General features: G+C 42.5%; 1 protein-coding gene across 1 annotated transcript; it reads right to left on the bottom strand.

Moving 5' to 3' along the window:
* FNDC7 (fibronectin type III domain containing 7) lies at positions 1 to 23,740 on the bottom strand (the record flags this gene model as incomplete). Its single annotated transcript, XM_079697548.1, has 12 exons — positions 1 to 32; positions 4,128 to 4,157; positions 7,815 to 8,075; positions 9,667 to 9,921; positions 11,803 to 12,057; positions 12,848 to 13,105; positions 14,770 to 15,024; positions 15,653 to 15,910; positions 17,703 to 17,963; positions 19,093 to 19,347; positions 23,148 to 23,166; positions 23,678 to 23,740. 12 exons carry the CDS (start codon positions 23,738 to 23,740, stop codon positions 1 to 3), a joined length of 2,202 nt encoding a protein of 733 aa, XP_079553674.1.
* Between the last annotated feature and the right edge of the window lie 4,190 nt (positions 23,741 to 27,930).

Here is a 27,930-nt window from a genome sequence, read left to right as displayed (position 1 = left end):
TCACTCCGCATTTCTCTTCCCTCTGTAAATCACTGAAAAGGCAAAGAAGGGAAGAAGCCACGAAATGCATTAAATTTGAAGACATTTTTTTAAATTAAAAAGCCCTTAAATGTCTCTGAGGTTCAGATTACCATTTTGATTTGAAATGCTATTTTTGCAGCACTTCACAGTAAATAAACAGAAAATTAAGAGAATCTGAACTGTTCAAAGGGCAAGAAGAAACTGACCAGCAGGTTCTAACTAAGCAGGGTGTTCTCTCTCCTGCTTGATGAAATGAATCCTCCCCAAGAGTCTCTTTGAGCTCAGATTACTGACCCAGGACAAAGAACTTTCCTCTCCACCCCCAGGCCTTTTATTAATTGAGCTTACTTTGGGCCTGTCATTGTGTCCAACAATTTATATCTCCTTTCATCTTCATAACATCTTATGAGGAGTTTTTTCCAATTTTCAGATGAGGAAACCTATACTTAGAATTGAAGCAAGTTGCCTCAGGGTAAGGGATAGTGGTCAGATTTGAACCCAGATCTGTCTCTTTAAAAAAATCCATTCATGCTGTTGAAAACCTCTAGGATAATCCAAGAGTAAAACAAGACCAAAAGTCTTAGACAGAAAGATTCCCAAGGCTTCCCTTAGCATATCTGGAGGCCCCATGTCAGCCAGGGACCTAATCTGACTAGTCCTGTGTATAGAGAGGAGAAATGCTGAAATTGGAAGCAATTTAGAATCTCTCCCTTAATACAGTGAATTCTGTATGATGTAGAGGCCCCCAAATACTCATTTGTGTGTGTGTGTGTGTGTGTGTGTGTGTGTGTGTGTGTGTGTGTGTGGTACGCGGGCCTCTCACTGTTGTGGCCTCTCCTGTTGCGGAGCATAGGCTCCGGACACGCAGGCTCAGCGGCCATGGCTCACGGGCCCAGCCGCTCTGCGGCATGTGGGATCCTCCCGGACCAGGCCACGAACCCGTGTCCCCTGCATCGGCAGGTGGACTCTCAACCACTGTGCCACCAGGGAAGCCCCTAAATACTCATTTTTTGAGAGTCTTGCAGGATTTCTACAAGGATCTCCTTAAAGAGAGGGTCAGATCTCTTCAGGTTGAAGATTGAAATTGCTAAGGAAGGGAGAAGCAACGATCAGGGCCAGCCCAGAGGGACAGAGGAAGGGGAGGGTAGTGACCTAGAGCAGTGCTTCTCAAACTTGGAGAGTCAGAATCACCTGGGAACCTGACAGAAACACGAAGGCCCAGGTCTTACCCACGTCAGCAGGCCTGGTTCTCTACATCCTTTATTAGCTCTCCAAGAGATTCTGATGCACACCAGAGTTTGAACACTACTGTCTAAGCAGTGATCCTCAAACTTGAACATGCATGTGAATCATCTGGGGATTTAGTAAATCTGGGTGGGGCCTAAGATTGTACGTTTTGAACAAGTGTTCTGGTGATGCTGATGAATAGCAAGGTCTAAGAGTGATGGTTTTAAAGCATTTTTTAAAAAAAAGTATTGCGTCTCTTTCTCTAACAAAATCTTAGGGAAGGGACTTCCCTGGCGGTCCAGTGGTTAGGACTCTGTGCTCCCAATGCAGGGGGCACGGGTTCAATCCCTGGTTGGGGAACTAAGATCCCGCATGCCATATGGCGTGGCCAACAACAACAACAAAACAAAATCTTAGGGAAGACCAGAAAACAATACACCACTCCTCACCTCTTAGGGGCCCCCAAGACACTTCTACTACCCCTCTATGGCTCAGGGGAAACACTGATTTAAAATGGCCATAATACTGGAAATAGTTTCCAAGAATGCAGACCCAGGCCCATGTACATTTCACTGAAGACCAGGGCTTACGGTCATTAGTACTTTGGGAGGTTTTTTTTTTTTTTTTTTGCGGTGCACGGGCCTCTCACTGTTGTGGCCTCTCCCGTTGCAGAGCACAGGCTCCAGACGCGCAGGCTCAGCGGCCATGGCTCATGGGCCCAGCCGCTCTGCGGCATGTGGGATCCTCCCAGACCGGGGCACGAACCTGCGTCCCCTGCATCGGCAGGCGGACTCTCAACCACTGCGCCACCAGGGAAGCCCCCTTTGGGAGTTTTTTAAAGTAATTTTTTATAATTTAGAACTTTCCTCACAGTTTTTTTTTAAACATCTTTATTGGAGTATAATTCCTTTACAGTGTTGTGTTAGTTTCTGCTGTATAACAAAGTGAAATCAAAAAGAGAAAAACAAAACCTGTATGCTAACACAGTTTGTTTTTAATAAGCCAGGTCTGTTTCCCTGTAGTCACTGGAAACAGAAACTCTTTAAAAATTAATAGGGATTATTCTTATTTCAGACCTGCAGGTGGGGCAGGAATTAGAAAGCATGAGTCCTGCTGTGCTCAGAGAAGTAGTAGACTGGGAGAGGAAATAGAGAATAGGCAGCACAGAGAAGCATGTGTCCTGCCAGTGGAAGGAAGTTTCGGAGGGGAGCTGGCCCAGGCTGGGAGGCTGTCTGGTGGGCTTTACTGGTAGGAAGGCTTCATTTCCACCCACACTCTCTGAAGTCAGCCATGTCTGATTGTGTGTATGTGTATGTGTGTTTACGTGTCCCATCTGTACTTTGGGGTTGGTAATATTCCCTGGGGGTTTTCCCACGACCCCAAATCAAGCAGGCCTCCTAGAAAATTCCTCGTGAAGCAGTACATGCTACTTACTGGGTCAGCACACACAGCTCTGTGTGGTCATCTCCGTGGCCCCAGCCAGGAGTAGCCTCTGTGGGGCACCCCGAATAGCCTAGGCAGGATCAGCCATGAGAACACCTGAGTGGCAGTGAGGGTTATCTTTACTCCAGCTGCCCTTTCAGCACCCCTTTTCCTCTGCTGGCCATGTCCACCCATACAAACTGGAAGCAGACATCCTAGCTCTCTGCAGGCTGTTGACAGATTCCAACAGCTGACTACTAAAGTGAGGTTAGGGACTTCCCTGGTGGTGCAGTGGTTAAGAATCCACCTGCCAATGCAGGGGACAAGGGTTCGAGCCCTGATCTGGGAAGATCCCACATGCCACAGAGCAATTAAGCCCCTGAGCCACAACTACTGAGCCCACGTGCCACAGCTACTGAAGTCCGGCGCCTAGAGCCCATGCTCTGCAACAAGAGAAGCCACTGCAATGAGAAGCCTGTGCACCGAAATGAAGAGTAGCCCCCGCTCACCACAACTAGAGAAAGCTCATGTGCAGCAACGAAGACCCAACGCAGTCAAAAATTAATTAATTAAAAAAAAATAGTGAGGTCAGACCAGCAGTATTGGCGACACCAGCATCACCTGGACCTTGTTTGTAGTGCAAAGTCTCAGATCTTTCCTACACCTACCAAATCAGAATCTGGTTTTAACAAGGCCCCAGGTGATTCGGATGCACAATAAGGTTTGAGAAGGTCTGCTCTAAAGCAGCAGTTCTTAGCTTTGGCTACACTTTAGAGTCACCCAAAGAGCTTTTAGAAACCCTGATGCCCAGACTTTACCCCAAACCAATTAAATCAGATTTTGGGGGGATAAAACCCAGGCATCAATTACTCTTAAGCTCTCAAAGTGACTCAGTGTATAGCAGGGTTGGAAACCACTATCTGAAGTGAGGGATGAAGCGGCTGCCTCTCTGAAACATACTTACATTTTCCTGTGGGACCCTGGAATACTGAAAAAATTTCAGAATCCAAAGGAGTTCATCTCCACTGGTGGAATCTGAGGGGAGACAATCTAATAGGGGAGAAAATGTTATGTGAGAGGAGAGCAAGGACCCCTCGCATCACAGAAAGAAAGCATTTGCCTTTCTAATTGAAGTCAGCTTTCTTTTTAATATTAGGGCTGCATGAGCCTTTGTTGTTGTTTTTTTAAATTTATTTTTATTTATTTTGGCTGCACCAGGTCTTAGTTGTGGCACACAGGATCTTTGTTGCAGTATGCGGACTTCATTGTGGCATGCACGCAGGATCCAGTTCCCCCACCAGGGATCAAACCTGGGCTCCCTGCATTGGGAGTGCAGAGTCTTACCCATCGAGCCACCAGGGAAGTCCCTGAAGAGTCAGCTTTGATCCTGACTTAAGTCACCTTAAAGGGCAACAAAAAAATTCCTTTCTATTGTATCCATGAGAAAAATGACTTACCCATTCCAAGTGTACTTCCAGAGCAGGTTACTGTAATAAATAAAAACACAAGCATTTAAAATATATTTATTGATGTATTTGAGATGGTGAAGATATAATTTAAGAAAGAATAATAGGAAAGTGAACCAAAGAATGAGTAAGAATCAGCTTAGGGGATAAGAGAAGGAGATACCTGCTAACAGTATGAACTTGGACAAGTTACTTGACTTTTCTGTGCCTCAGTTTATCTGTTAAGTGGTAAGAATAAGAATGCCAGCCTCGGACTTCCCTGGTGGCACAGTGGTTAAGAATCCGCCTGCCAGTGCAGGGGACACGGGTTCAAGCGCTGGTCCGGGAAGATCCCACATGCCGCGGAGCAACTAAACCCGTGCGCCACAACTACTGAGCCTGTGCTCTAGAGCCCACGAGCTACAACTACTGAAGCCCGCGCACCTAGAGCCCATGCTCCGCAACAAGAGAAGCCACCGTAATGAGAATCCTGCGCACCGCAACAAAGAGTAGCCCCTGCTTGCCGCAACTAGAGAAAGCCCACACACAGCAACGAAGACCCAATGCAGCCAAATAAATAAATTAATTTAAAAAAAATAACCTCATAGGGTTGTTATAAGGGTCAACTGAGTTAATACATGTAAAGCCCTTAGAATAGTGTCTGGCACACAGCACTCAATAAATATTAGTCATTATTATTATTTACAGTATCACCCTAATTACAGGATTAAGGCATCATTGATATTGGAGAAAAAAAACACACACACATACACACACACACACCAAAAAACAAAACCAAAAACCTTCCCCCAGATGCATGGTTTTTACTAGGGAGACAGAGCAAAGGTAGATTCCTTAACTTGAGTCTAGACACCCAACCTTTACTAAAGTGAAATGGCTACAGGCTTGAGATAACACCCCACCAAAGGTATTAGAGTTCCAACTAACAAACTATCAGAGGAATGACTCTCTAAGGGTTGAATTGTGAGTATGAAGTAGGAGAAAGAACAAAGACTTCCATCACTCACTTACTGGCTGTATAATCATAGACAAACACATACACTCTTTTATTCATTCCTTTTAAAATTTAAAATGTATTGGGCAATAGTTACATGCAAAGTACTGAGAGTCCAAGAGATTACTGTTTAGCAGAAATAACACACATTCAACTCACAGTAATATGGTGTGGTGAAGATGATAAGAGTGAGGTGGAGTCATAAAGGAGGGAGATGAACTCAGACTATGAGAACTGGAGAAGACTTCAGAGAGGAGGGGGAGTTTGGGCTGGTGGAGTTCCCTTGGTTGAGGTGGGGTGGAAATCCAGGCAAAGAGAGGAGTGCTGCATTACCTCAGAAACATGATGTGCCATGGTATGTGTGTGTGGCAAGGGCAGATGTGTGTGAATTGTCCCATGTGACTAGACTAGAGAATGGAGTCTTCTCAGGAGAGATGTTGTGGAATGAACCTAGAATTGTACTGTCCAATACAGTTGCCACTTACCACATGTAGCTATGAGCATTCCAAATGTGGCTATTCTGAACTGAGATGTGCTGTATTAAATAAATGCACACAAGATTTTGAAGACTTAGTATAGAAAAAATATATAAAGTTTTTATATTGATATATAAATTTTTTATATTGATTCCATGTTGAAAAGTAGAATACTTAGGATTAAAATTAACTATATAAAAAATATATAAATATACTATTAAATTAATTGCACCTATTTCTTTTTACCTTTTTAACATGGCTACTAGGAAATTAAAAATTTTCAAACTTGCATTAAATTTCTATTGGATAGGGCTTCCCTGGTGGCACAGTGGTTGAGAGTCCGCCTGCCGATGCAGGGGACACGAGTTCGTGCCCCGGTCCGGGAAGATCCCACATGCCGCGGAGCAGCTGGGCCCGTGAGCCATGGCCGCTGGGCCTGCGCGTCCGGAGCCTGTGCTCCGCAATGGGAGAGGCCACAGCAGTGAGAAGCCCGCGTACCGCAAAAAAAAAAAAAAAAAAAAAAAAAATTTCTATTGGATAGTGCAAGTGTAGAAAGACAGATGGGGGACAGATTGTAAAGGACCTTAAATGCCATGCTCAGAGGATTGAATTTTATTCTATGGGGCAATAGAAAATTTCTGAGGATTTTGAAGCATGAAAGAAAGACAGTTGGGTCAGTGTCCTAGAATGACAACTCTAGCAATAGTATGAAGACTGGCAAGAGGGCAGGAGGACAGGACTGGTGTAGTAGCATAGGGGAGAGGTAGTAAGATCCTGAAATATTGAAGTAGCTATAGGAATGAAGAGAAGAAGTTGGATTTAGAAACCATCATGGAGTGAACAGGACAGGGCTGGGAGACTACTAAAACATGGAGGGTGAGGGAGAGGGAAGCTGACTCCTGGGTTTTCAGCTTGAGTACTTGAAACAAGGATGACAGGAGATCAAAAACTGCAGAAGATCAGAAATTCCTTTTGGCCTTGAGGAGTTGAAATGCCTGGGTCATATCTCTAAGTAGAGATAACACATTTCCATATGGATTTAGGGGTCAGAAGAAGAGAGGGGTTGTAGGTAGAGATTTGGGAGCCTCTGAGTCTCAGTTTGCTCATTTATATATTGGAGATAATAAAATCTGTTGAACCTACCCCATAGAGTTATTTTGAGCATTCAGTGAAATATTGAATATGAAAATGCTTGATAAATTTCAAAACATTATGCAAATATAGTGAAGTATTGTTGTTGATCTATAGGCTCTTCTTCCTAAGAGCTTATCCTCAGCCCAACGACCTATTATTCCTGGCCCTTCCCATAGGGCCATGCTTTGGACCAGCTTGTCCTCTGGACAAGATAATGAAAAAGCAAGGAATCAGAGCATGACAACCAAGGACAGCAAGAACACCCCCTGAAGAGGACCTGGCCTGGTTCCATCACCAGGAGCCATCTTGAACCTTCTTGTCACCAACCCATAATTGGAAATTTTAGATTCTGGTTATTAGTAAATTTCTGAGCCAATATTTATTCCTCTTCTTGTGTTGACCTGCAAAGTTCTAGGGCTTCATCGTCTCTTCATTTTATTTTATTTTAGAAATATATGAAAAATACATGACTATGCCCTGGGCAAGGTAGCAGAACGTGTTGGAATACAGAGCAGGAGAATTGCTAATGTTTTTCTGCCAGCTCTGGTGAGATGGCAGTGGCTGACATTCGTGCATTTTGTGATCACAGACTGTCTGCCCACTCATATTTCCAAACCTAGCTTATGATTTATAAATTTGTTTTTTTCTGATCCTCCAACTCTCCCTCAGTCATAAGTCTGAATCTGTGCAAATAAAGATTCAAGTCTCTTATTTCAAACATTCAGGTTGTTTGTCATTATCTCTAACACTATGTTACAAACCTATTCCCAAATCTCAAAGCAGAAAATCATGTTAAATCTGCTTTACTGTTTAAGCAGCAAACATCTGGTCCTTTTTCTGAAGGAGAAAAGAGAGAGAGGGATGAGAGGAGTGTCTCCATATCAAGTAATAATAAAGCATCACAATTCCAAAGAAGCTTGGGGTCCCCAGTAGCCAGAATCTGCCTGCAGGATGTACAAAATGTCATGCCCTCTTTGACCTTCCTACATAGCAAATAAGTGTGAGTGTTCTGAGTCTTAATTCACAGATTGAGTTGAGGGCTAGTTTTAAATAAAGGGTCATAATTTGCCCTACCTGAATATATTTTTTTTGGACAGAAAGTAAGCTTCAGTCCTGTCTCAGCAACTGGGGAGACCATCACGGTATATACATCCCCGCAGGGTATCTCGGTGATATCGCAGAAACTGAGGCCAGTGCTTGGGGCACACGTGAAAATGCCTTTGGAACCATAGAGGTCAGTGCTGTAATTGGCAGAGCCCCTGGAGGCCTGCCAGTAGATCCGGATGCCATTAGGGCCCAGACTATATAATTTCACCCCCAAAGGGCAGCAGGAACCTGAAGGATAAAACAAACAAAAACAAACACATCACTATTCCACCATCACCACAAACCTGGCCTTTGTTACTATGGGGAAACAACATATGTAACCTACTCAATAATAAATGATTAGAGCCAGATTTGAGGGAGTATTCAAGTTCCTTCTGTGATGGGTCACATGATTAGAAATCCACGTGTGAGGGTGAGGTGGGGCATGAGTTTTTAATAGAGAACAATGGTGAGGCCAAAAGTCCACGCTTGGCAGATGTGTATTGTATATGACTCAAACTTTATGAGTCAAATGCACAGAATTCTTGTCAAGATCCCTCATAATGCCCTATTTTCATATGATTTTAGTGGGATTCAATTTAAATATAATTAAGTGCATTCAGCATTAACTGAAAAGACCTATTTTGCTGAGCTGAGTAGCATGATGCCTGTCGCTGGCCCACTCTTCATCCATGTTAGCTGACTGGGTACTTTTCCTTTCTCTTTTCCTGAATACCTTGAGCAGGCCACATATTAGGTGTCAAATGGTGGATTCCTCAGTAACTAAAATAAAAATGTTATTGTATAATAATTAAAAAAATTCAGTTACAGATAGACTTTGATTTATTCTTTTTTTTAAAAAAAAAAAAAGGTTTTTTAGGTGTGAAGGTAAGCAATGGGCCATATTTCCAGAACTGGATATCAAGGTGAGAAATTAGGCAGCAAACCTAATGAAAGCTAATGGGCCAAAAGGAATGATAATCCAGCTTATGTATGTGTAGCACATTTTAAATGCTTTCATATCATGATGATTCCTATTTCTCTTACCAATTAGGAAATGGAATCAGAGAATAAGATAACGCAGTTCAGCTTAAGAAGCCAGGTCTTTAAACTCCTAGTTGAAGACTCACTCTATTACCTTTGGGATGCCAAAATTATATTTCAACTCTCCCACCCCATGCCTTGGGACAGATACAGCTAACTGGTCATTGTACTCTCTCCCATTAAGCCTGAGAAGCATCCTTAGAAGATTTTTTCAAAACAGTTCTCCAAGCAGCTACTTCAGTGGACTAGAATCACACCAGAGAAATCTTATTTGCTAACCCTGTACCACTCCCTACTTCTCCCGCTATTTCCTAGTGGCTTGGTCTTTGTGAAGAACAAGATGCAATACTGTGCTCTGTTAACGTGTTGAAATAAGAAACCACAGAAGAAGCTGGAGTGGTTTAGAAGAGTGAGGTAGTAGCATAATAAGAAGAAAGAAAAATTGAAGCCAAATAGAATGTGTGATCTAAATGCTTTCTGAAAACTCTGCCAGACTGAGTTACTCTGTGCTGCAGGTAGCTGGGTCATATAAAAACCTATCCTTCTTTTAGAAAAAGTACACCTGAACCTTGTTACCAGGGGAGTTAATTCACCAACTACTAACAGAAGCCTCTGAACCTTTGAGGTCCTAAGTCAAGAGGAAAACTGTAAACATTTTAGAAAGTAATCTGAACTTACCATGCAAGCTCGGTGGAGATGCAGCATCTTTTAAAATGAGATGGAAAGGCTATGTCTGGATCTATAATAGTCAAAGTTCTTGTTGATACTCTAGAGCTAGAGGTTAGAATTCACTTACTCGAGGAATAACTTTGGTAGCCACAGTCCGCAGTCAACCCAGTGGCACTAATTGCTTTTAATGCCACTGTGTAATTGATGCCGCATGTGATGCATCCCAGGAGACAGTGGTTTTGATGGGTGTGACACTTAGACTGTCCAGTGTGTGACTCCAGAACTGTCACATAGGTTTGGGCGCCGGTCCCAACAGTCCAGCTCACGTTGATTACCGATTGTGTGACCTGAGTTACTGCCAGCCTGGCTGGACAGCACGGCACTTAAATGAGGAAAGAGAAAAAACTGGGGATTTATTTCCAGTGAGGGTTATTTGTGAAAACTAACCAAGTATGGTATTTTGCCTGTGTTTCATTCAATATCCTAAATTTCTCAAACCTTCAACTGTTAATCAAAACGTCCTTAATAACTATAAATGGAATATAACCTTTAAAAATTGTGAATCACTATATTGTAACTTCTATAATATTGTACCTCAACTATACTTCAATAAAAAGATAAATTAGGGTTTCCCTGGTGGCGCAGTGGTTGAGAGTCTGCCTGCCAAGGCAGGGGACACGGGTTCGAGCCCTGGTCTGGGAAGATCCCACATGCTGCGGAGCAACTGGGCCCGTGAGCCACAATTACTGAGCCTGCGCGTCTGGAGCCTGTGCTGCGCAACAAGAGAGGCCGCGACAGTGAGAGGCCCGCGTGCGCACTGCAATGAAGAGTGGCCCCCGCTTGCCACAAGTAGAGGAAGCCCTCGTGCAGAAACGAAGACCCAACACAGCCATAAATAAATAAATTAATTAATTTAAAAAAAAAAAAAAAAAAAAAAAAAAAAAAAAAAAAAAAAAAAAAAAAAAAAAGATAAATTAAAAAAAACTTTAAATATTTTCTTTTGTTGGGCAGCCCTGGTGGCGCAGTGGTTGAGAGTCCGCCTGCCAATGCAGGGGACACGGGTTCGTGCCCTGGTCCGGGAGGATCCCACATGCCGCGGAGCAGCTGGGCCCATGAGCCATGGCTGCTGAGCCTGCGCGTCCGGAGCCTGTGCTCCGCAACGGGAGAGACCACAACGGTGAGAGGCCTGCGTACCGCAAAAAAAAAAAAAAAAAAAAAAAAAATTGTCTTTTGTTAAGTAAAATCTCATTCCCTCTGATACGTTATTTAACATCACTGTATATAGCAGGTGCTTTCCCCAAGAACACAGTGCAATGACTGGCTATGGGTAATGTGAGATTCTCCCCAATTTTTTTCAGAATAAGAAAGAAACCCTTTGTTGTTCTCCAACTTTAACAATTCCAACTGCAAATTTTAAAGCAATGGTTGCATTCACCTTTTCTCCCAATATATCTTACGTTTGCAATGAAATGTATTTTGCCTTTCTCATGCATTTCATAGTACATAGCTGATATAAAAGCTCAAAATATTCTTAGCCACCTAAGAGTACCACAACCAATTCTCAACTTTTCAAAGATCCATTATACAGGATATAGAATATCTGGAATCTTCCTGCGTGTTTGGCATTGTCTCTGTTCTGCTGCTCTTTACGTTTCAACTTATCTAGTCTAAAGTGCCATCTATCGTTGTATATAAGAGAAAATAACGTCCAAAGGCTTTAAGTAATTTGCTAAATTTCATTCACACACAATGCTATGAAGCAATAGCAGCTTTCGTTTATCATATGCTCTCACTGTGCATCAGGCACTCTAAGTGCTCTGCAGCATAAATAACGTAATATTCACAGCCACCCGATAAAGCCATTATCCCCTTCTAGCAATTAGGAAACAAACTCAGAAAGCATTTTTTAGAGAAAGATTTGAAAGGGCTGAACCAAAGAAATAAACAATAAACTAGCTCATTTGGTCACTTGTTAGTTGTTTTGGTAGATTGTGTCATGGGGGAATACGAATTCAAATAAATGTTTTTGCAGAGTCCATGTATTCCTCCTTTGATGTTGGTATTTGAATATATTAGAGCCTTCAGATGATACTTTTAAAGAACCTGTGTGAAAGTTGTCTAAGACTGGGGCTCTTTGAAAGGCCTCTCTGAGTTTAAGGTATTTCTATCACACTTAGGGTAAATCAAATAAGAAAGTTCATGTCCTAAAACAATTCCTAAGGACCCCATTGAAGTAGAGGTTCAGGCTGTGGTTGCTACATACCCGTTTCTAAGGGCACACTGTAGCTGGGCAGGCTCCGTCCTGCTGGTGTTTCAGCCACAGCGGTGACGGAGAACACTGAGCCACAGGGCAAGCCCCACAAGGTGCAGGACTCTCCCGTGCTGCTGCACCGGTGCAGCCCTTTCTCTCCCTGGGCAGTCACTGTGTAAGTGGCCTCATCATTAGTGGATCGCCAGTACACGTTAATCATGGAAAAGGCATCCTTCGAAACATTTTTGATTTCAGGGCTGCAAGGAGCTAAGAGATTTTAGATTATGAATTGAAACAGTCAGAATCAAAAATATCACACGTGGGCTTCCCTGGTGGCGCAGTGGTTGAGAGTCCGCCTGCCGATGCAGGGGACGCAGGTTCATGCCCCAGTCCAGGAAGATCCCACATGCTGCAGAGCGGCTGGGCCCGTGAGCCATGGCCACTGAGCCTGTGCATCCGGAGCCTGTGCTCCACAACGGGAGAGGCCACAACAGTGAGAGGCCTGTGTACCACAAAACAAAAAAAACAAAAAACAAAAAACCAAAAATATCACACATGCCATTTGGTCGAAAACTGACCTTTCCCCCGCAAATGAGATCATTACTTTCGACCATACCATGCATGTAGGGCAAATTCATACAGCCTTTGTGTGGAAACCTTGTTGACATTGACGTATGGTATTGGGTTCCCATAGCTTCGGACTAATTGGAAAATGTTAAGGAGCCATTTGAACTCCAATAGCGAAAGTAATTAGGACAAACATTTGTGGTCTTAACCTTCATAGTGTGAATACATGCAGGCGCCCCAAAGGTAGGAGGAAGTGAATGGCTGAGGTAATCTAGCAAAACCTTCCACTCTCCCCATGGTCTTTTATTTCCTTTTTGTCCTCTTTCCCTCTTCCACCTTCTCTTCTGCCTCTCCTTAGTAAGACAGGGGCTCTCAGGGTCACCACAACAGGGTGGCTAATGGCAGTTAGCCTTTTTACCGAATGCCCTTCCTGAGGGACATAGGTGGGGCGAGCCGTTCAGAATCAGTGAATGAAATCTCTGTATCATACCTGTGGTTATAAATCGGGAAGTACATGACGTATTGCTGCCCCGGACTTCACTGAAGGAAAACACCGTGATGTTGTACTTGGTGTCACACTCTAGAGCAGAAAGGGTGCAAGCCGGAACAGTGTCATTGCATTCAACCACGCTGAACCCATCTACAGCCTTGGTTTCATAAAGTTCGGCACCACGGACGGGAGGCCAGACGATCTCTACTCTGTCACTGGACACCAACACAGGGTTAATGTCACCAGGACAACAGGGGGCTGAGAGCAGGAGCAGAGAGAGAGCGGAGGTCAGTACAGGAGCCATGCTGTCAGAGTGGCATTGAGTCCTGGCGTCTCTGTGCCCAGAGCCTCTGCACTACCCTCCTAAGTCACTGCAACAATCTCCTACAGGTCTGTCCAGCTCCAGTCCTGGCCTAACACCCACTACGTAGAGGATGAATTCTCTATGCATGACATTCAAGGTTATTACAAGCTCTACCCAGTCGATATGTCCAGCTGCCCCTCCCCATCCCCTGCCTCACCAGACCCCTCAATTCTCACACGCGCTTTTATTTCCCTATGCCTCAAAGATTGTGTTTGTGCTACTGGAATGCGGTTCCCTTCTTCTGCCTGACAAAATCATGTTTAGTTTAACTTTAGATCCTATCAGTCTTTCCAGACACTAAACTAGATAAAACTAGAGGGCGGAGGAGGGGAAGAAGCATTGTACTAGCAGATTTTAGAAGAGGCCCCACACTACCTCACAGACAAATTCTGACAAGTGTCTAACTCACATGGGGTTTCTCTGGAATGCTCTTGCCCCACCTACATTCCATCATCCTTAAAGATCCAGTTCAAGGCCAGTCCTGCCGGAAGACCCTCCTGTGCTCTTGAGACCTTACTGATAGCCTCTGATTCTAAATTCCAAAGGCACCAATTACTTGATTCCTTCATCTTGGTAAAAACGTAGGGGCCTAGGTTTGATCCCTGGTCAGGGAACTAGATCCCACAAGAATGCCACAACTAAGAGTTCACATGCCACGACTAAGGAGCCCTCCTGCTGCAACTAAGACCGGGTGCAACCAAATAAATAAATAAATAAATATTAAAAATATATTATATCCCAGCTAGTATTGTTATTTATATAATTATATTATAGTATTCTTGTTTGTAAATATAGTTAATTAATTTTGTCACTCACTCCATTCATTCTTTAAAAATCGAGCATCTCCCATATGCCAGTCATACTATGATAAGCATTCAGGATGAGAGATAAATAAAATACAATCCCTGCCCTTTGAAGACCCAAGCCTAGTGGAGAATAATAGTAACAATAATAATGATGCTAATAAAAATATTTGCATTGTGCTTTTCTCATATACAAAGACCTTTTCATATTCATGTTCTCATTATTATTTGTCCCATTTTGCAGTAGCAGATACTAAGGAACTTAGCAAGGTAGGCATCATTATTCCCATTTTGCAAATGAGTTGGTGGTCAAGTTAGGACTTAAACCCAGGTGTCCTACTCCAAAGCCCTCCACACCCTGTAGAATCTTTGCCATTGCATCCCTGTTTTCTGGGCTTGCAGAAAGAGTGAACTCTGAGACCTAAGGATCACCTCCCCTTCAGCCTCCAGCACAGGGCTGAACACTGAGTAGATCTTGGTGGAGGGTTCAACTTTTCAGAGTAAGCTTGAGTAACAACATTCTTTCCCTTCTTTTCACCCCTAAACCTTGCATTCTTATTAAGCTTGAGTCCACGAAGTCCAAATTCCCTAGTCTGGAAAGGATGTGAAAGAAGATATTCACTTTCCATTCTTGGCCCTGGAATGGCTCCCAGGTGGTCTAGGTAAGTCAATAAGTGCAATGGATGATCCATTCTGCTGTTGAGTTTAGTGAACTCAGAACTCAACTCCCTTTACAAGCATCAAGTGCAACTCACCTGTGGTATAATTAAACACATCACCCAAAGGACTCTGTCCTGCCTTGTTATAGGCAAAAACACTAATAAAGTAAGTGAAGCCACACTCAGATAAGAAATTGCACTGGGTGAGGGAGGTGTTGCAGTGTACTTCCAAGCCATCGTCATTCTTCACAAAGGCCACATAGTAATCACCCAGATGCACGTTGGACCAAGCCACAGACAGGTGGCCAGGGGGATCTTCTTGGATTGTCACCCTTCCAGGTGCACAAGCAACTAGGAAATGATAAATAATAAACAGTTGTGAGAGTACTGCAAGAGATTTTCTTTGCATCTTTGCATAGTAGCTCTTCACTAAATGTTAGTTCTCATCCCCAAAACACACAGATATTTCTAAATTGAAGCATAGACCTCCATATATGTATGTCTTTATCTCTTTGATGAGAATGAAAGTGGGAAGATATCTAAACACATATTCCAAACTATAGACATTCCATCTTTATCTTAAAAAAATAGCTCCCACCAGGCCTAGGTCTGTGAAACATGATGTAAATAAGAGACCACTATCTGTACTGCACAGCTAGAGTTGTGTAACACTCAAACTGGATCTTAGAATATTTACAACTTTACAAATGCGAAAGAAAATAAACTAATTAGTGAAAGATCTGGAATAGGAACCAGGTTTCCTAATTTTCAGTTTTTTTTCCAACGCACGAGATCTGGTTTCACTATCAACATTATTCAAACTCATCAGAAAGTACAACTCAACACTTTCATTTAGACCAGGCTTTCATTTTTGCTTGTTCTAGAGTGTTCTGGAACATTGTCATGTGATTATTTGTTTCCCTAATGGTAGTCACTTTGGCTTACCAACCCCCCAGTGATCTCACTCTTGTTTACATACCAGTTTTCAGGGTCACTGCTGAAATTGATCTGCTAGATCCGGCATCATTAGTTGCTAAAACTGAAATCAGGTACTTGGTTCCACACTGGAGAGAGGAGATGGTGCAGGAACTGAAAGTCGTACTACAGCTCAGCCTGGAAGAGTCACTCAAAGCCATCACGGTATAGTTGAAAGCTCCTTCTGTCGGTGCCCATGAAACAGATGCCTTCAGAGAACCGCTATCAAAAGAGACTTGGATGTTGGCAGGAGCACGAGGACCTACATTTTTGAGAAACAATTAAGATTTTTGCAGTAACCTCAAGAACCCAAGTAAGATTTGACCTAACAATATTGCAGAGCTTGGAGGATGGAGTACTCCAATCATATGATACTTGCAAGTGTACAAAGCATAAAATTGGGATTTAGGGTACCTGAGAACTGGTAACACATCTCCCATTAACTATGCAAACTCATAACTAGCTATATGACTTCGGCTATGTTATTTAATCTTTTTGTTATTTATTTTTCTCATCTGTAAAACAGATCCTAGCACATATAGGTACTAAGTAAACATCTTGAATAAATGAATGAGTGAACGTACAATTTGATAAGTGATACAAATAATTAAATGAAATTATAAATGTGAAGGGCTAAGAGGGTCATGTGGGTATGTTATCAAGTGGTAGGTCAAATATTCTCTTATAGATTGATAAAGTTAAACAGATTAGTTTCAACAACATTCCTTCTGTACTTTTGACACACGCTAAGACATGTAAGAGCTTTTAGGTCACAGCTGCTTACAGAAGAGCAGACTTTCTATTCTAAATCAAAGGGAAAAAAGGAAAGTATCAAGTGTGATGGTCACACAGGAAGGCAGTTTTTTAGCATCTCCAAAATGATTTCCTCTGCATTCTTAGAAATATGCCTTCCTTTCCTCAGGCTTATCCTCCTAAAACAGCTTGAGGCCCTCAATAAATGTTTGTGGAGAGAAAGAATGAGTGAATGTCTTGGAAGAGGCCCAGAGAGACTGGTTTGTCACAGACATCCTGACTCACCAGCCCCATCATGAATCACCTTAGGGCCACCTTGCTCTGATTTCTACCTGGAGAAGTAATATAAAAGGCAAACCCTTCACTTCTCCCTACATTTCTGCTTCGGCCTATAGACAATGGGGCTTCCACTCCCCTCCAAAGTAGGAGCTGTTGGAGAGAACATTTCTGGTTTCTTTCCACTTTCTCCTTGGTCCTCCCCAAGAGATGAAACAGCTAATCTGGTTGGTGAGTCCGGCATCTACTAGGCCATATTGTCAGAGGATGACTCACTCTGCCTCAAGAGAAGGAAAAATCTCTCTCCTTCCCTCTCTCTCCATCTCATTCTTTTGGCTCAGAGCAGCAGCTCAGTTTGGGCATCTAGTTATCATGCAGTAGGATGCCCTGGTCAGGCATCCCTGCAATGGGGATTGTGAGAACACACACCATGCATCAGCTTCTCAGCCTATAGCAGGAGGAGAGGTGGTAGGAAGCCCCTCGTTGACCTCAGGCCCAAACTGAGGACTTTGGGAAATATATCTGAAATATTGATTCCCACCACAGCACAAAGTGCCATAACAGGAAGTTTGTTTTTTTTGTTGTTGTGCCTCTAGAGCAATGCCAGCTGAAAGTTGGGACACACTCATTAAATGTCTGCTGAATAAATTCTTGTTTGGTCCAGTTCTTTTTTTCTCTACTCTTGGTCTGAACCTATGAAGGGACAAGAGGTGACTGGTAAACCTAATAAGAATTATCTCCTGCTGTGTGATATTGAACATGTAAGGTGAAAATAAGTTGGCTCTGGGGGGGTGGTGGTGCCATGCTCTGTGCGCTCTGAGCAGCATTTCTTTACACATGCCGTAAGCATTTAAACCACCAAGGAGGAATTATCAAGACACTATAAATAAGCTCATAATAAATTTAAATAGCTGCTGCCAGCTGCTCTGTACTTATCACTTAACGCTGCTCTCAGTGACTGCAGTGCACAGCCTTTCTCATTAATCAAAAAGGAGAAGGTTGGGACTGAGCTGCGAAGTCCTTACCTGTTCTCTGATTGCAGGTGGAGTCATCCCCAGGTGTTCCGCTGGCATTCCACGCATAGGCCTTTATGGTGTAGAGAGTCCCAGCGTCTAAACTGGTGAATGTCAAGGAGGTGTTGGTGGTATTTTCTTTCCATATTCTCCCCAAACCATTAGCTCGCATAATGGACACAGAAAATCCGGTTGCCATATATACGGTTTCCCACTGCACAAGAATAGAGTCTGGACTTGGAGAGCTTACTTGTAGAATTGGTGCAGCCAGCACTACAAAGACAAAAACCTGTGCATTTGTGTTATGAAAGTGCAAGAGAGGCTAATTCAAATTTAGGAATAGGTAATTTGAGGTTGATTATCCATATTATGAAAAAATTATTTGCTTTGCAATAGGATTCATGGCAGAGTTCCATTAAACAATGTTATTTAAATGTGTATTAATTACAGATGACTCAGCAGAGGAAGGGGGAACAGAGAAATTCTAATATTAGGCATACCTTCAACTGGAAGTTGGTAAGAAATTAGATAAAACCTCCCTGTAATCATAATATAAATCAATGGGGGGAATGATAGTTTATACTATTTTCACATGCACGCAACCTTTCAGAAATATGCTGAGGTACAACTTTATCAAATCGATTTGTCATGCTGATGACAAACTCTAGTTTTATTTCAAACAAGTCAAAGTGCAGCAAAATCGCTTCTATGTGTTCTTTATTCCACATGGTCTTTATTGATAATTGAGGTTAAAAACAGAAATACCTGGGCTTCCCTGATGGTGCAGTGGTTGGGAATCCACCTGCCAATTCAGGGGACACAGGTTCGATCCCTGGTCCAGGAAGATCCCACATGCTGCGGAGCAACTAAGCCCGTGTGCCACAACTACTGAGCCTGCACTCTAGAGCCCGTGAGCCACAACTACTGAGCCCGTGTGCCACAACTACTGAAGCCCGCACACGCTAGTGCCCATGACCTGCAACGAGAAGCCACCGCAATGAGTAGCCTGCTCACCGCAACAAAGAGTAGCCCACGCTCTCCGCAACTAGAGAAAGCCCGCGCGCAGCAACAAAGACTCAATGCAGCCAAAAATAAATAAATAAATTTATAAAACAAACAAACAAACAAAATGAAACAGAAATTCCTTTTTCAGAGATTTAAAAGCACGATGCTTTTAAAGATGCCCAGAAATGCGTTTTATTTTCCAAAGCATCTGGAATTTACATACCACCTCCTCCACAGACATTTGAATTCCAAAAAAAAAGTCACTTGGTGGCTTTCACTTCTGGGCCTTGAATCATAGACATTCACATGACACAAAATTACATCATGCATATGCATCCTCAGTATAATTGATCCAGGTCACAAGCAATTGCTCAACAGAGGATAAGCATCCAGCTACCTGTCTTTGCCTGTTTTGGAGGCGATGCCTGGCTTCTGCCAGCAGGACTGATGGATCTGATGGTGATCTGGTACAAGGTTGCAGCCTTTAGGCCCGTCACAGTGCCTGGGGAACTGGCCACCACGGTTTCAATGACAGCGTTCCCGTCTCTGGCTGTGAGGAGGTAACCGGTGGCCCCTGGCACTGTAGCCCATTCCACAGTGATACTGTTGCTGATTTTTGAATATGCCTGATCGATAGTGGGTATTTTGGGAGCTGAAAGAGATTTTGAAGGTGTACATTTGCTAGGGTACATATAAGGATTACTTCTTTCATCATTTTACTTTCAAACTAAGTCATTCTCATGTCATCCTTCAGACATAAACCTTGCCCTTGTTTTCCAGATCAAGAAACAAACAAACAAACAAAAAAACAGAGGAAAAGAAAGGCAAAGCTACTCTCCAGAAGAGAGCAAGAAAGCTCAAACTTCTCATTCAGGAATGGGACCTCAAAGAGGACTTTCCCGGTTGCCTCTGGGATAATTTGCACTTTTTGTACTTTTAAAAGAGTTAACTAAGAGTAAGGAGTGATTTGGGAGAAGAACTCTGAGGGGCGGGAGAGAGTAACTGACGGCTTCCATTCTGGAGGCTACTCCAGTCTGGCGTTCTGTGAATCCCCAGGCAGGCTTTGTCACGGGTCTCCCCTCCCTGCTCCACCTCTATGTGATGTCTCCAGCAAGGGTCCACCTCCATCCCCCACTTCTGTCGAGGCTGTGATTTCCACGTATGCACTTTGCACATTTTCCAAGTGACATTTAATCTAATGGAGGAAGGGGGAGAATTGAGTTCTTTGCTTCATAATTGAGCGTACTGTCTTTAATATTATCAGAGTGTAACAATTTTCAGATTCTTCTATATAAAATAAAAATAAACTTTATTCTCTCCTTCTCTATCAAAACATCCGTCCCAGCCTAAGAATGACATGCCGGGGTCCCTCCTCACCTGGGCCTGGCCATGGTTTCCCAGGAGGCCGTGAATGCTTATGTCATGAGTTTACACAAGGCATTTCTATACTTTGGGCATGGGGTTGAAGATACAACATGGTAATCAGATTTACTACTCTGCAAAACTCCACGGACTCAAAAATGCCCTGGGTGTAGGAGGTCCAAGTAGAAGAAAAGGTCAAACAAAAATATCTGGGTTTTAGGTTTGAAGCTGGCAATTGGTCTTTTATATTTAATGTACTGCATTTGCTGGGTAAAATCACTATATGCCAAGTTCAAAACTAAAGTGCAAAACAAAACTCTAGGGCAAAGAGGAGAAATAAATACCGTCCAAATGTGTGATTTGCCAGTATCAACTCCCTCCCTCCAACAGAACCCAACCTGCAAAACCCCATGTGAGTGACACAGACAACTTCTCTTTCTGTACCCATAGCCCAGAAAGTTGGCTTTGGCAGCATCTCAGAAATAACCACGCTGCAACAATGAACAAAGAGTCCACTGTGCACTGGCCAGACATTCCTTGAACATCACCCAGGACTGTCTCCTTTGCCATCAAAAGAAAACTATGATGGTTATAAGTGCCGGGGAAAAGTTGCAGGGGCTCATCTTAGCCATTTGCCAGCAGAAGCTGACTCTGCGGGAAGCGCCTATGTCCCCTCCCTGTTGTAGGATAGAAAGCCCCCGCAGGGGTCTCACATTTATCCCTCCTACACACTCATCCCTTTTCTGCTCCCCCAGTTATTTGTTCTCTGTTAATACCTTCTTTCCTCTAACTTTGCAGTGTCTCAATCCCTGCTGCTTCCCTTGTCCCCATTGTTCATCTTATCTCCTGTTAGCCAGTCCTGCTCATTGGAATGGACTAATTTCCTGGACAAATGACAACCAAACTAGACATTGTCATGACAGTGCCTTCATGGAGTGGCTTGAAAGGCATCTAAAAGGCTGGCATGACACCGGCTATCTCCCCACAGGCCTGTCAAGGGGCCTGAGGACTCCACAAAATTTGTCGTATTGAATTGAGCTGGGAGGGGCACATTTGCCCAGCATAGTAGTACATGAAGCCAGTATCAGCAGGATGGAACGTGGGGTTTCATTATGGGAAAATAGCAAAGGATCTGGATTTCAGAATGCTGGGTTTGAGCCCTGGCTCTGCCATTTACTTCTGTCTATGAACACGTACGGGTGATTTAACCTCTTCTAGTCTCAGTTTTCTTCCTTGAGTATATGGAATATTAATAATTCCTACATCTTTGAGTTTACTTTGAAATGTAAAATACTTACATCTTAAGATGGTAAAGATTAAGTAAAATAGTGAATGTAAGGGCACATTGAAAGGTAGGAAGGGTTAGTGTGTGTGTGTGTGTGTGTGTGTGAACCACAATGAGCAATTTTGGGGTTTGGAAAAGCCAGACTGCATGGCACTGCCATGGAGGGGGTGCTGCCAGGGAAGGTGGGATTATGGAGACTCTGGGGTAAGCACAGGCTGGAGAGACAGATTGCCTGTTTACACATGGTTCTAGAGAAGAATCTGACCAGTAACAGCAATGAAAAAAGATCAACACCTCTGTACTATGTTTCCCTTAAAGAGATGAGAAGATTGAGCAGGACGTGTAAGTCTTCATAAATTAGCAGCGGTTCTTCACTCTTTCTTTGTTCTGTATTTGGCCCGCTTAATGCACTGATGAAAGAGAAAAATTTATTCCCTAGATTTGCAATCAACCACTCTGATTAGTCAAAAATGAAACGCTTTGAGTCACAGCATCTGTGCATTCTACCAACTCAGAGATCTAAATTAGCCCATGTGGTCCCAGTGGCCAGACACAGATAAACAGCCGATGTCAGAGCCCAAAAAGAATCAGAATACACACACCCCAAATGAAACCTCCTATACAGTATCAATAAAACACATCACATCTATTGAAAAGACAGGATGAATCAATTAACAGCATCACCAGTATATCAGTCTGCCCCATTCTCTCTCTCAAATAGTGTGGGTAACGTGGGACTAAAAAGAGGCCTGTTCTGAGGGCTCAGTGTGTCCTGTGGTCCTGGGACCCTCTAAGAGACAGCAGAACTAGATTTGTCCAATCGAAGGGCCACTGATTTTTTAAAAATCACTTTGTTTATGGCCAAATAGTCCCTCTCACAGCTTCCTGGTCAATCCTGAAGGTGTCTCAAGAATAAGTGAGTAAGAATAAAGCATGAAATAATAATTTTTAAAAACCTATGGTATAAGCACGGATTTTATGGCTCAGCCAAAAATCTATATCAAACATTTTAATTGCCTTATTTACATTTCCTTTTCTGTGGTATATACAAAATAATAAATAATATTTGTTCTTATTTGGCTGAATTAGTAAGAGAGTTTATTGGTGATATAATTGATATTATATGGTTCCTTCAGGTAATCTAAATTCCATTGAACATAAGTTTCCATTCTAGGGACTTAAATTTCTAGAATGTATGAGCCAGGAGAGGCCTGTAGAGAAATTATCCTTGCCTTCAGTCATTTATTCAAGAAAAATGGTGATAAAATCTCTTAAAAGAAAGCCTTTTTCCAGCTCTGGGCTTTCATTGTTTATATTTTAAGGATGCAATATTATAAGTATAAAATCTTTTTTATTAAAGAATCTAATCTTTTTATTAGAGAATCTTTTATTAGAGCATCTTTTATTAGAGAATTTTGATCAAAACTGTTTCTAGTTTTCTCCTCTAATTCCTTAGAAGACAAATAAGAAAAGTTATATAAATTAGGCTCTTCACTAAAATTTTGTTTCTTTGACTAGAATGATGATCATTGTAATACTTTACTAATGGTTAACCGTGTTTGAGAAAAATCTATGACTGCATGACTCTATACATCTCAGTACTCAAGAAGAATATCTTATGAGGATGTATCTTTAAATTTTGATCCATGTATTTGTCTTACCAGTTACACTCACAGTGTGAGTGCTCAGAAAATGTTGAATATTTTTCCTGGTATAGCCTTTATATTTCAGGGTAGCCCAGGAATTAACAATGGAAATTAAAATCAAATATGGGGAGGGTAAACTTGCATTTCAGAGAATGTTACCTGTTTTTGTTGAAGCAACCTGGAAAAAGGAAAGTTTAGAATATTAGAACCATAAAGAAAAACACCATTTGGGGAAATGTAAAACCTAAATCAGAGCAGTAATATACTTAGCACAACATGTTTATACATAATGTGAGCAATCTTCCAATCCACACACAGTATTTATTTGCACAAATTATTTTCCAGCACTCAAATCTACCACAAAGCAATCCTAAATAAAATTGAGAGGATGGAGAGAGATCACATTACTGTTTCATTTTTCTCCCTGAATCTGCCTATTGAACTAAGTCAGTAGCTGCTGATGGATTTTTCAGAAATCTTTGTTCTTAAAACATAATGATATTCTTGTTTTCTTTCACTAGTAAATTGCATTAAATTTCAAACACACAAACATATACAATCTTGGTATGCCTCCAAAGTATTTTGATTTCCATCTCCCCACCCCTGAGGCCCTCAAAAAAAGAGAAAGATATTGAATGTATCTTTTTTCCCCTTAAATCGTTGCAGGTAGGTCGGAATGGTGAACTCACCATTTTAAGGCAGATAAGACTGAATCCAATCACAGACAAACATTTCACCTGTCCACCAGCCATCCTGTTGGACTGAGCACTCACATGGCACACAACAAAGTGGGCAGGGTCCTCTTAGGTCTCCAGGTGGGCAGCACTGTTTGTCGCTGGGATGTGGGGCTGTGATTCTGGGAACAGACCCCGGGAAGTAGCTCCTCCCCTTCTGTGTGGAGCTGACCTGTAACTAGGGGCACCTGGAGACTGGCAGGTACAGGTATTGCAAAGACTGAAAAGAAAGAAGAGAGTGGAAGAAAGCTATGCCAAGCGGGTCAAAATGCTACTGTAACATGGGTTTCAAGGTGATGTGTAGAATGCTCCCCTTTTCTATTAAAAATTCTTTTCTAAATAAAAATTTTATGAAGCTGTATAGAAATTATTGACATAGTGAAATGATCCTTTTAAACTTGGGGATCCTGACCAGTTTTATTTGTTCTTTTTCACCTTTATTTGTTGTTCTTATTGTTGTTTCAGTACAAAGTGATCGGTTCTGCTGTCGGCTGGTGTGGAGGGATTGGGGGCATGTTGTTTAAGGGTACAAACTTAAAACTAGTAGATAAAAAGTTCAGGGAATCTAACGTACAACATAGTGATTATAGTTAACAATATCGTACTATAAACTTCAAAGTTGCTAAGAGACTAAATCTTAACTGTTCTCAACACAAAGAAGAAATGATAATTATGTGATGCGATAGAGATGTTAGCTAATGCTACTGTAGTAATCATATTACAATATATAAATGTATCAAAGTAACACTTGTACACCTCAAACTTATGCCTCAAACTTGACAGTGTTATGTGTCAATTACATTCAAGAAAGGAAGGAAGGAAGGAAGGAGGGAGAAGGGAGGGAGGGAGGGGGAAAGGAAGAAAGAAAGGGAAAGGGCAGCAGCATGTCCCTGTGCTGAGAAAGACAGTGAGAGGTCCTTAATGAGCACACTAAATCCATCCATCCCCAGTACCTCCCTGCCATTTACAAAAGGGATTACAAAAGTGGGGAGGAAGCATATGCTCATTATCTGAATTATTGTAGTGGTTTCATGTGTGTATACATATGTCAAAACATTGAGTTTATATTATAAATATGTGTAGTTTATGATATGTCAGTTTCACACCACTAAAGTTGTTTAAAAAAATCAGTCTAACTCAGCGCTCTAAGATCCTTCTACTAAACCACTCTGTCTTCTATGAGTTGACTACTATGAATCAAGGCATTTTCATTTGTGCATTTAACAAGTATATATGGAGTACCTACTGTATACCAGGCATTGTTCTGGACACTGGGGATATAAACATAAGCAAACCAGAGCTCTGTGCTCCTGGAACACACACTCTAGCAGAGGAAGGCCAAAAGAAGCAGCTAACGTTAGAACTATCTAATGTCAGGTGTTGCTAAATGTTATGAAGAAAAAGAAAGCAGAGTAACAGGAGAGAATATTGAGGGAGAGTTTAATTTGTATACTATGGTCAGAGAGGACTTCTCCAGCAGTGAGGTGCTTGAGCATGGGCATCAGGGAAGTGAGGATGAGTCCCATGGAAACCTAGGAAAAGAGCATGCCAGGCAGAGGGAAGAGGAAGGGCAAAGGCCCTGAAGAACAAGAGGGCTTGGCCAGAGCAATGTGAGCACTCACACTCCCTTCCTGCCAGAGTGTTTGTGGCTGACTCTCTAGCTGAGTCTTTCTCAGGCTTGCCCTTAACTAAGAGCTGCCTTGCTCAAAGTCACACCCTCTTCCCTGGGGTGCCCACATCTAAAGACTGGGAGATGAACAAATATAGTTTCGCTTTGCCTGATTTCAGGAGGGGAGAGCTGAATGGTGCACTATGGCATCTACCAGGGTCGGGGGAGGGTGAGACTAGAGAGGTGCCTAGGGAGCAAAATTTAAGGAGGCCCCACTCTCAGGTTCACACAAACCCAGAGTTCCAGAGGTGTATGGTCATGAATTCAAAGAGATGCCAGTCAGCATGATTGTGTATTTTTTCTGGTCATGTGCAGGCACAGAGTAGGCTGAGTGTTGTATTTAAGTAGGACTAGGGTATTACTAGACAAGTATGATGGAGAGAGACTGCAGCAAGGGAATTGAGAGTGTTTACAAGGAAGTGATTTATAACATTGGACTGTGGAAACAAAGCTGGGTGGGCAAGGAAGTGAGGCTTGCTGCCATGTCTCACTACCACGGAGGCAGGGGGGACTGCAATGCAGAGTGAAAAGTCAGTAGGAGCAATAGGCTGGAGAACCCAGTGGAGTTAAAGAATTGTTGGAAAGGATATGAGAGGGAAGTAAGCAGAAAATGGAGGGGTTGGTGAGTAGAGAATGGGATGTTTGAGATGGAAACTCTGGAGAAGTTTCAGTTATTGGTGATGGGCCAGTTCTAGGATATAACCATAGGAAATGGCAGCTGAGGTCAGGTGGAAGAAAAACATCATTGGAAGTCAGGCAATCAAGAAACTGAGAGGCCCGAGAATTGGAAAGATTGTTCAATGGGTATTGGAATTACTAAGAATTCTAACAGTAGTGAGGAAAGAGGTATTGAGATGTTTGTTAAACTCTAAGGATTAAAATACTAGGGGAGTATCTTCTAAGGTCTGTGAATGACATGAACAACTGAGGGATAATGGATGGTAGAACCTGATGACATGAACTTTAGAGGAGCTGGGAGGTTCAGGGAAGAGGGAGAAACAATGATCTGGAAGTACAATGATTTTATGTTAGCAACTGATTTCTGGCTAATGTCAACTTCTTAGTTGTTTTCAAACAGGTTATGTTTTATTGCTGAGCCATTCCATGGGGAAACAATGCATATAAAACAGTTGTTTTGTAATATAAATTTACTTTAAAAATTTGAATTACTAAGTTTACCAACTGTCTGAAATTCTCCTTTCAGGAATGGGACTCCGCAAAGCAGTAAATGCTTGAGTTTTGGTCCTGAGGGGTATGGAGCTAAGACGATGAAGAGGGGAAGCAGTTATAAGAGTGAGTCTGTTTAGGGAATTCCCTGGTGGTCCAGTGGTTAGGACTCAGTGCTTTCACTGCCAGGACCAAGTTCAGTCCCTGGTTGGGGAACTAAGATCCTGCAAACTGCGTGGCGTGGCCAGAAAAAAAAAAAAAATCAAGTTTAAAAAAAAAAAAACAATAAGAGTGAGTCTGTTTAAACATTCTTAGTGTACTAATGGGGTAATACTAGGAAAATCAAGATTAGTCAATCACCCAAAGTCCAAGAGAAGGGCTGAAAAATAAAAGGTAAAGACAAGGACGTCCCTGGTGGCGCAGTGGTTGGGGGTCTGCCTGCCAATGCAGGGGTCACGGGTTTGATCCCTGGTCCAGGAAGATCCCACATGCCGTGGAGCAACTAAGCCCGTGCGCCACAACTACTGAGCCTGCGCTCTGGAGCCTGTGAGCCACAGCTACTGAAGCCCGCACGCCTAGAGCCCGTGCTCTGCAACAAGAGAAGCCACCGCGATGAGAAGCCCGCGCACCGCAATGAAGAGCAGCCGCCACTCACCGCAACTAGAGAAAGCCCACGCGCAGCAATGAAGCCCCAACTCAGCCAAAAATAAATAAATGTTTTAAAAAGTTTAAAAAAAAAGATAAAGACAAGGGGTTGGAATGAAAGAGAAAATGTTAGGATGCTGTATAACAAGTCATCCATCAGCTTTCTAACCCACAATACCTGTGTCCATGTTTCTTGACATCTAACCTCCTTTACTGAGCCAACGTTAAATATTTTAGTTTTTGTTACTTAGTATACAATTCCAGATTTCAAATCTGTAACGCTAGGATTTGTTTCGCTGAGAGTGACAGAAAACCTATAAAGAAAGTGGCTTAAACGGAAGTTTCTTTCTGATATAAAATATTGGAGCAGAGCATCCAAGAGTGTACGGCAATTCTAGTCCATGGAGTCAGAGACCCAGGCTCCTTTCAATTCTTTAGTTGGTTATCTCTAGAATGAGGCCTTCTTTTTATTGATCCAAGATAAAGCTCCAGGTATCATATCAAATTTCTAAGCAGCAGAATTCAGTAAGGGGAGAGGGAAAAGATGAACTATATGCCAGTAAGCTCTTAAGAAAGGTTCCTTCTGCCACTTACATCCTGTTGGTCAGAAGTTGGTCTCACGGCTATGTCAACTGAGCTGAAAGGAAAAAAAAAAAAAAGGCATACACAGTCAAAAAATTCTATTGCTATGGAAAAAGGGAAGAATGGAGACTTAACAGCGGGCAGT

This window comes from Hyperoodon ampullatus, assembly GCF_949752795.1.
Source record: "Hyperoodon ampullatus genome assembly, chromosome: 2".
Taxonomy (NCBI): Eukaryota; Metazoa; Chordata; class Mammalia; order Artiodactyla; family Ziphiidae; genus Hyperoodon; species Hyperoodon ampullatus.
The sequence above is the reverse complement of the archived record's forward strand: the minus strand, read 5'-3'. Positions and strand labels throughout refer to the sequence as shown.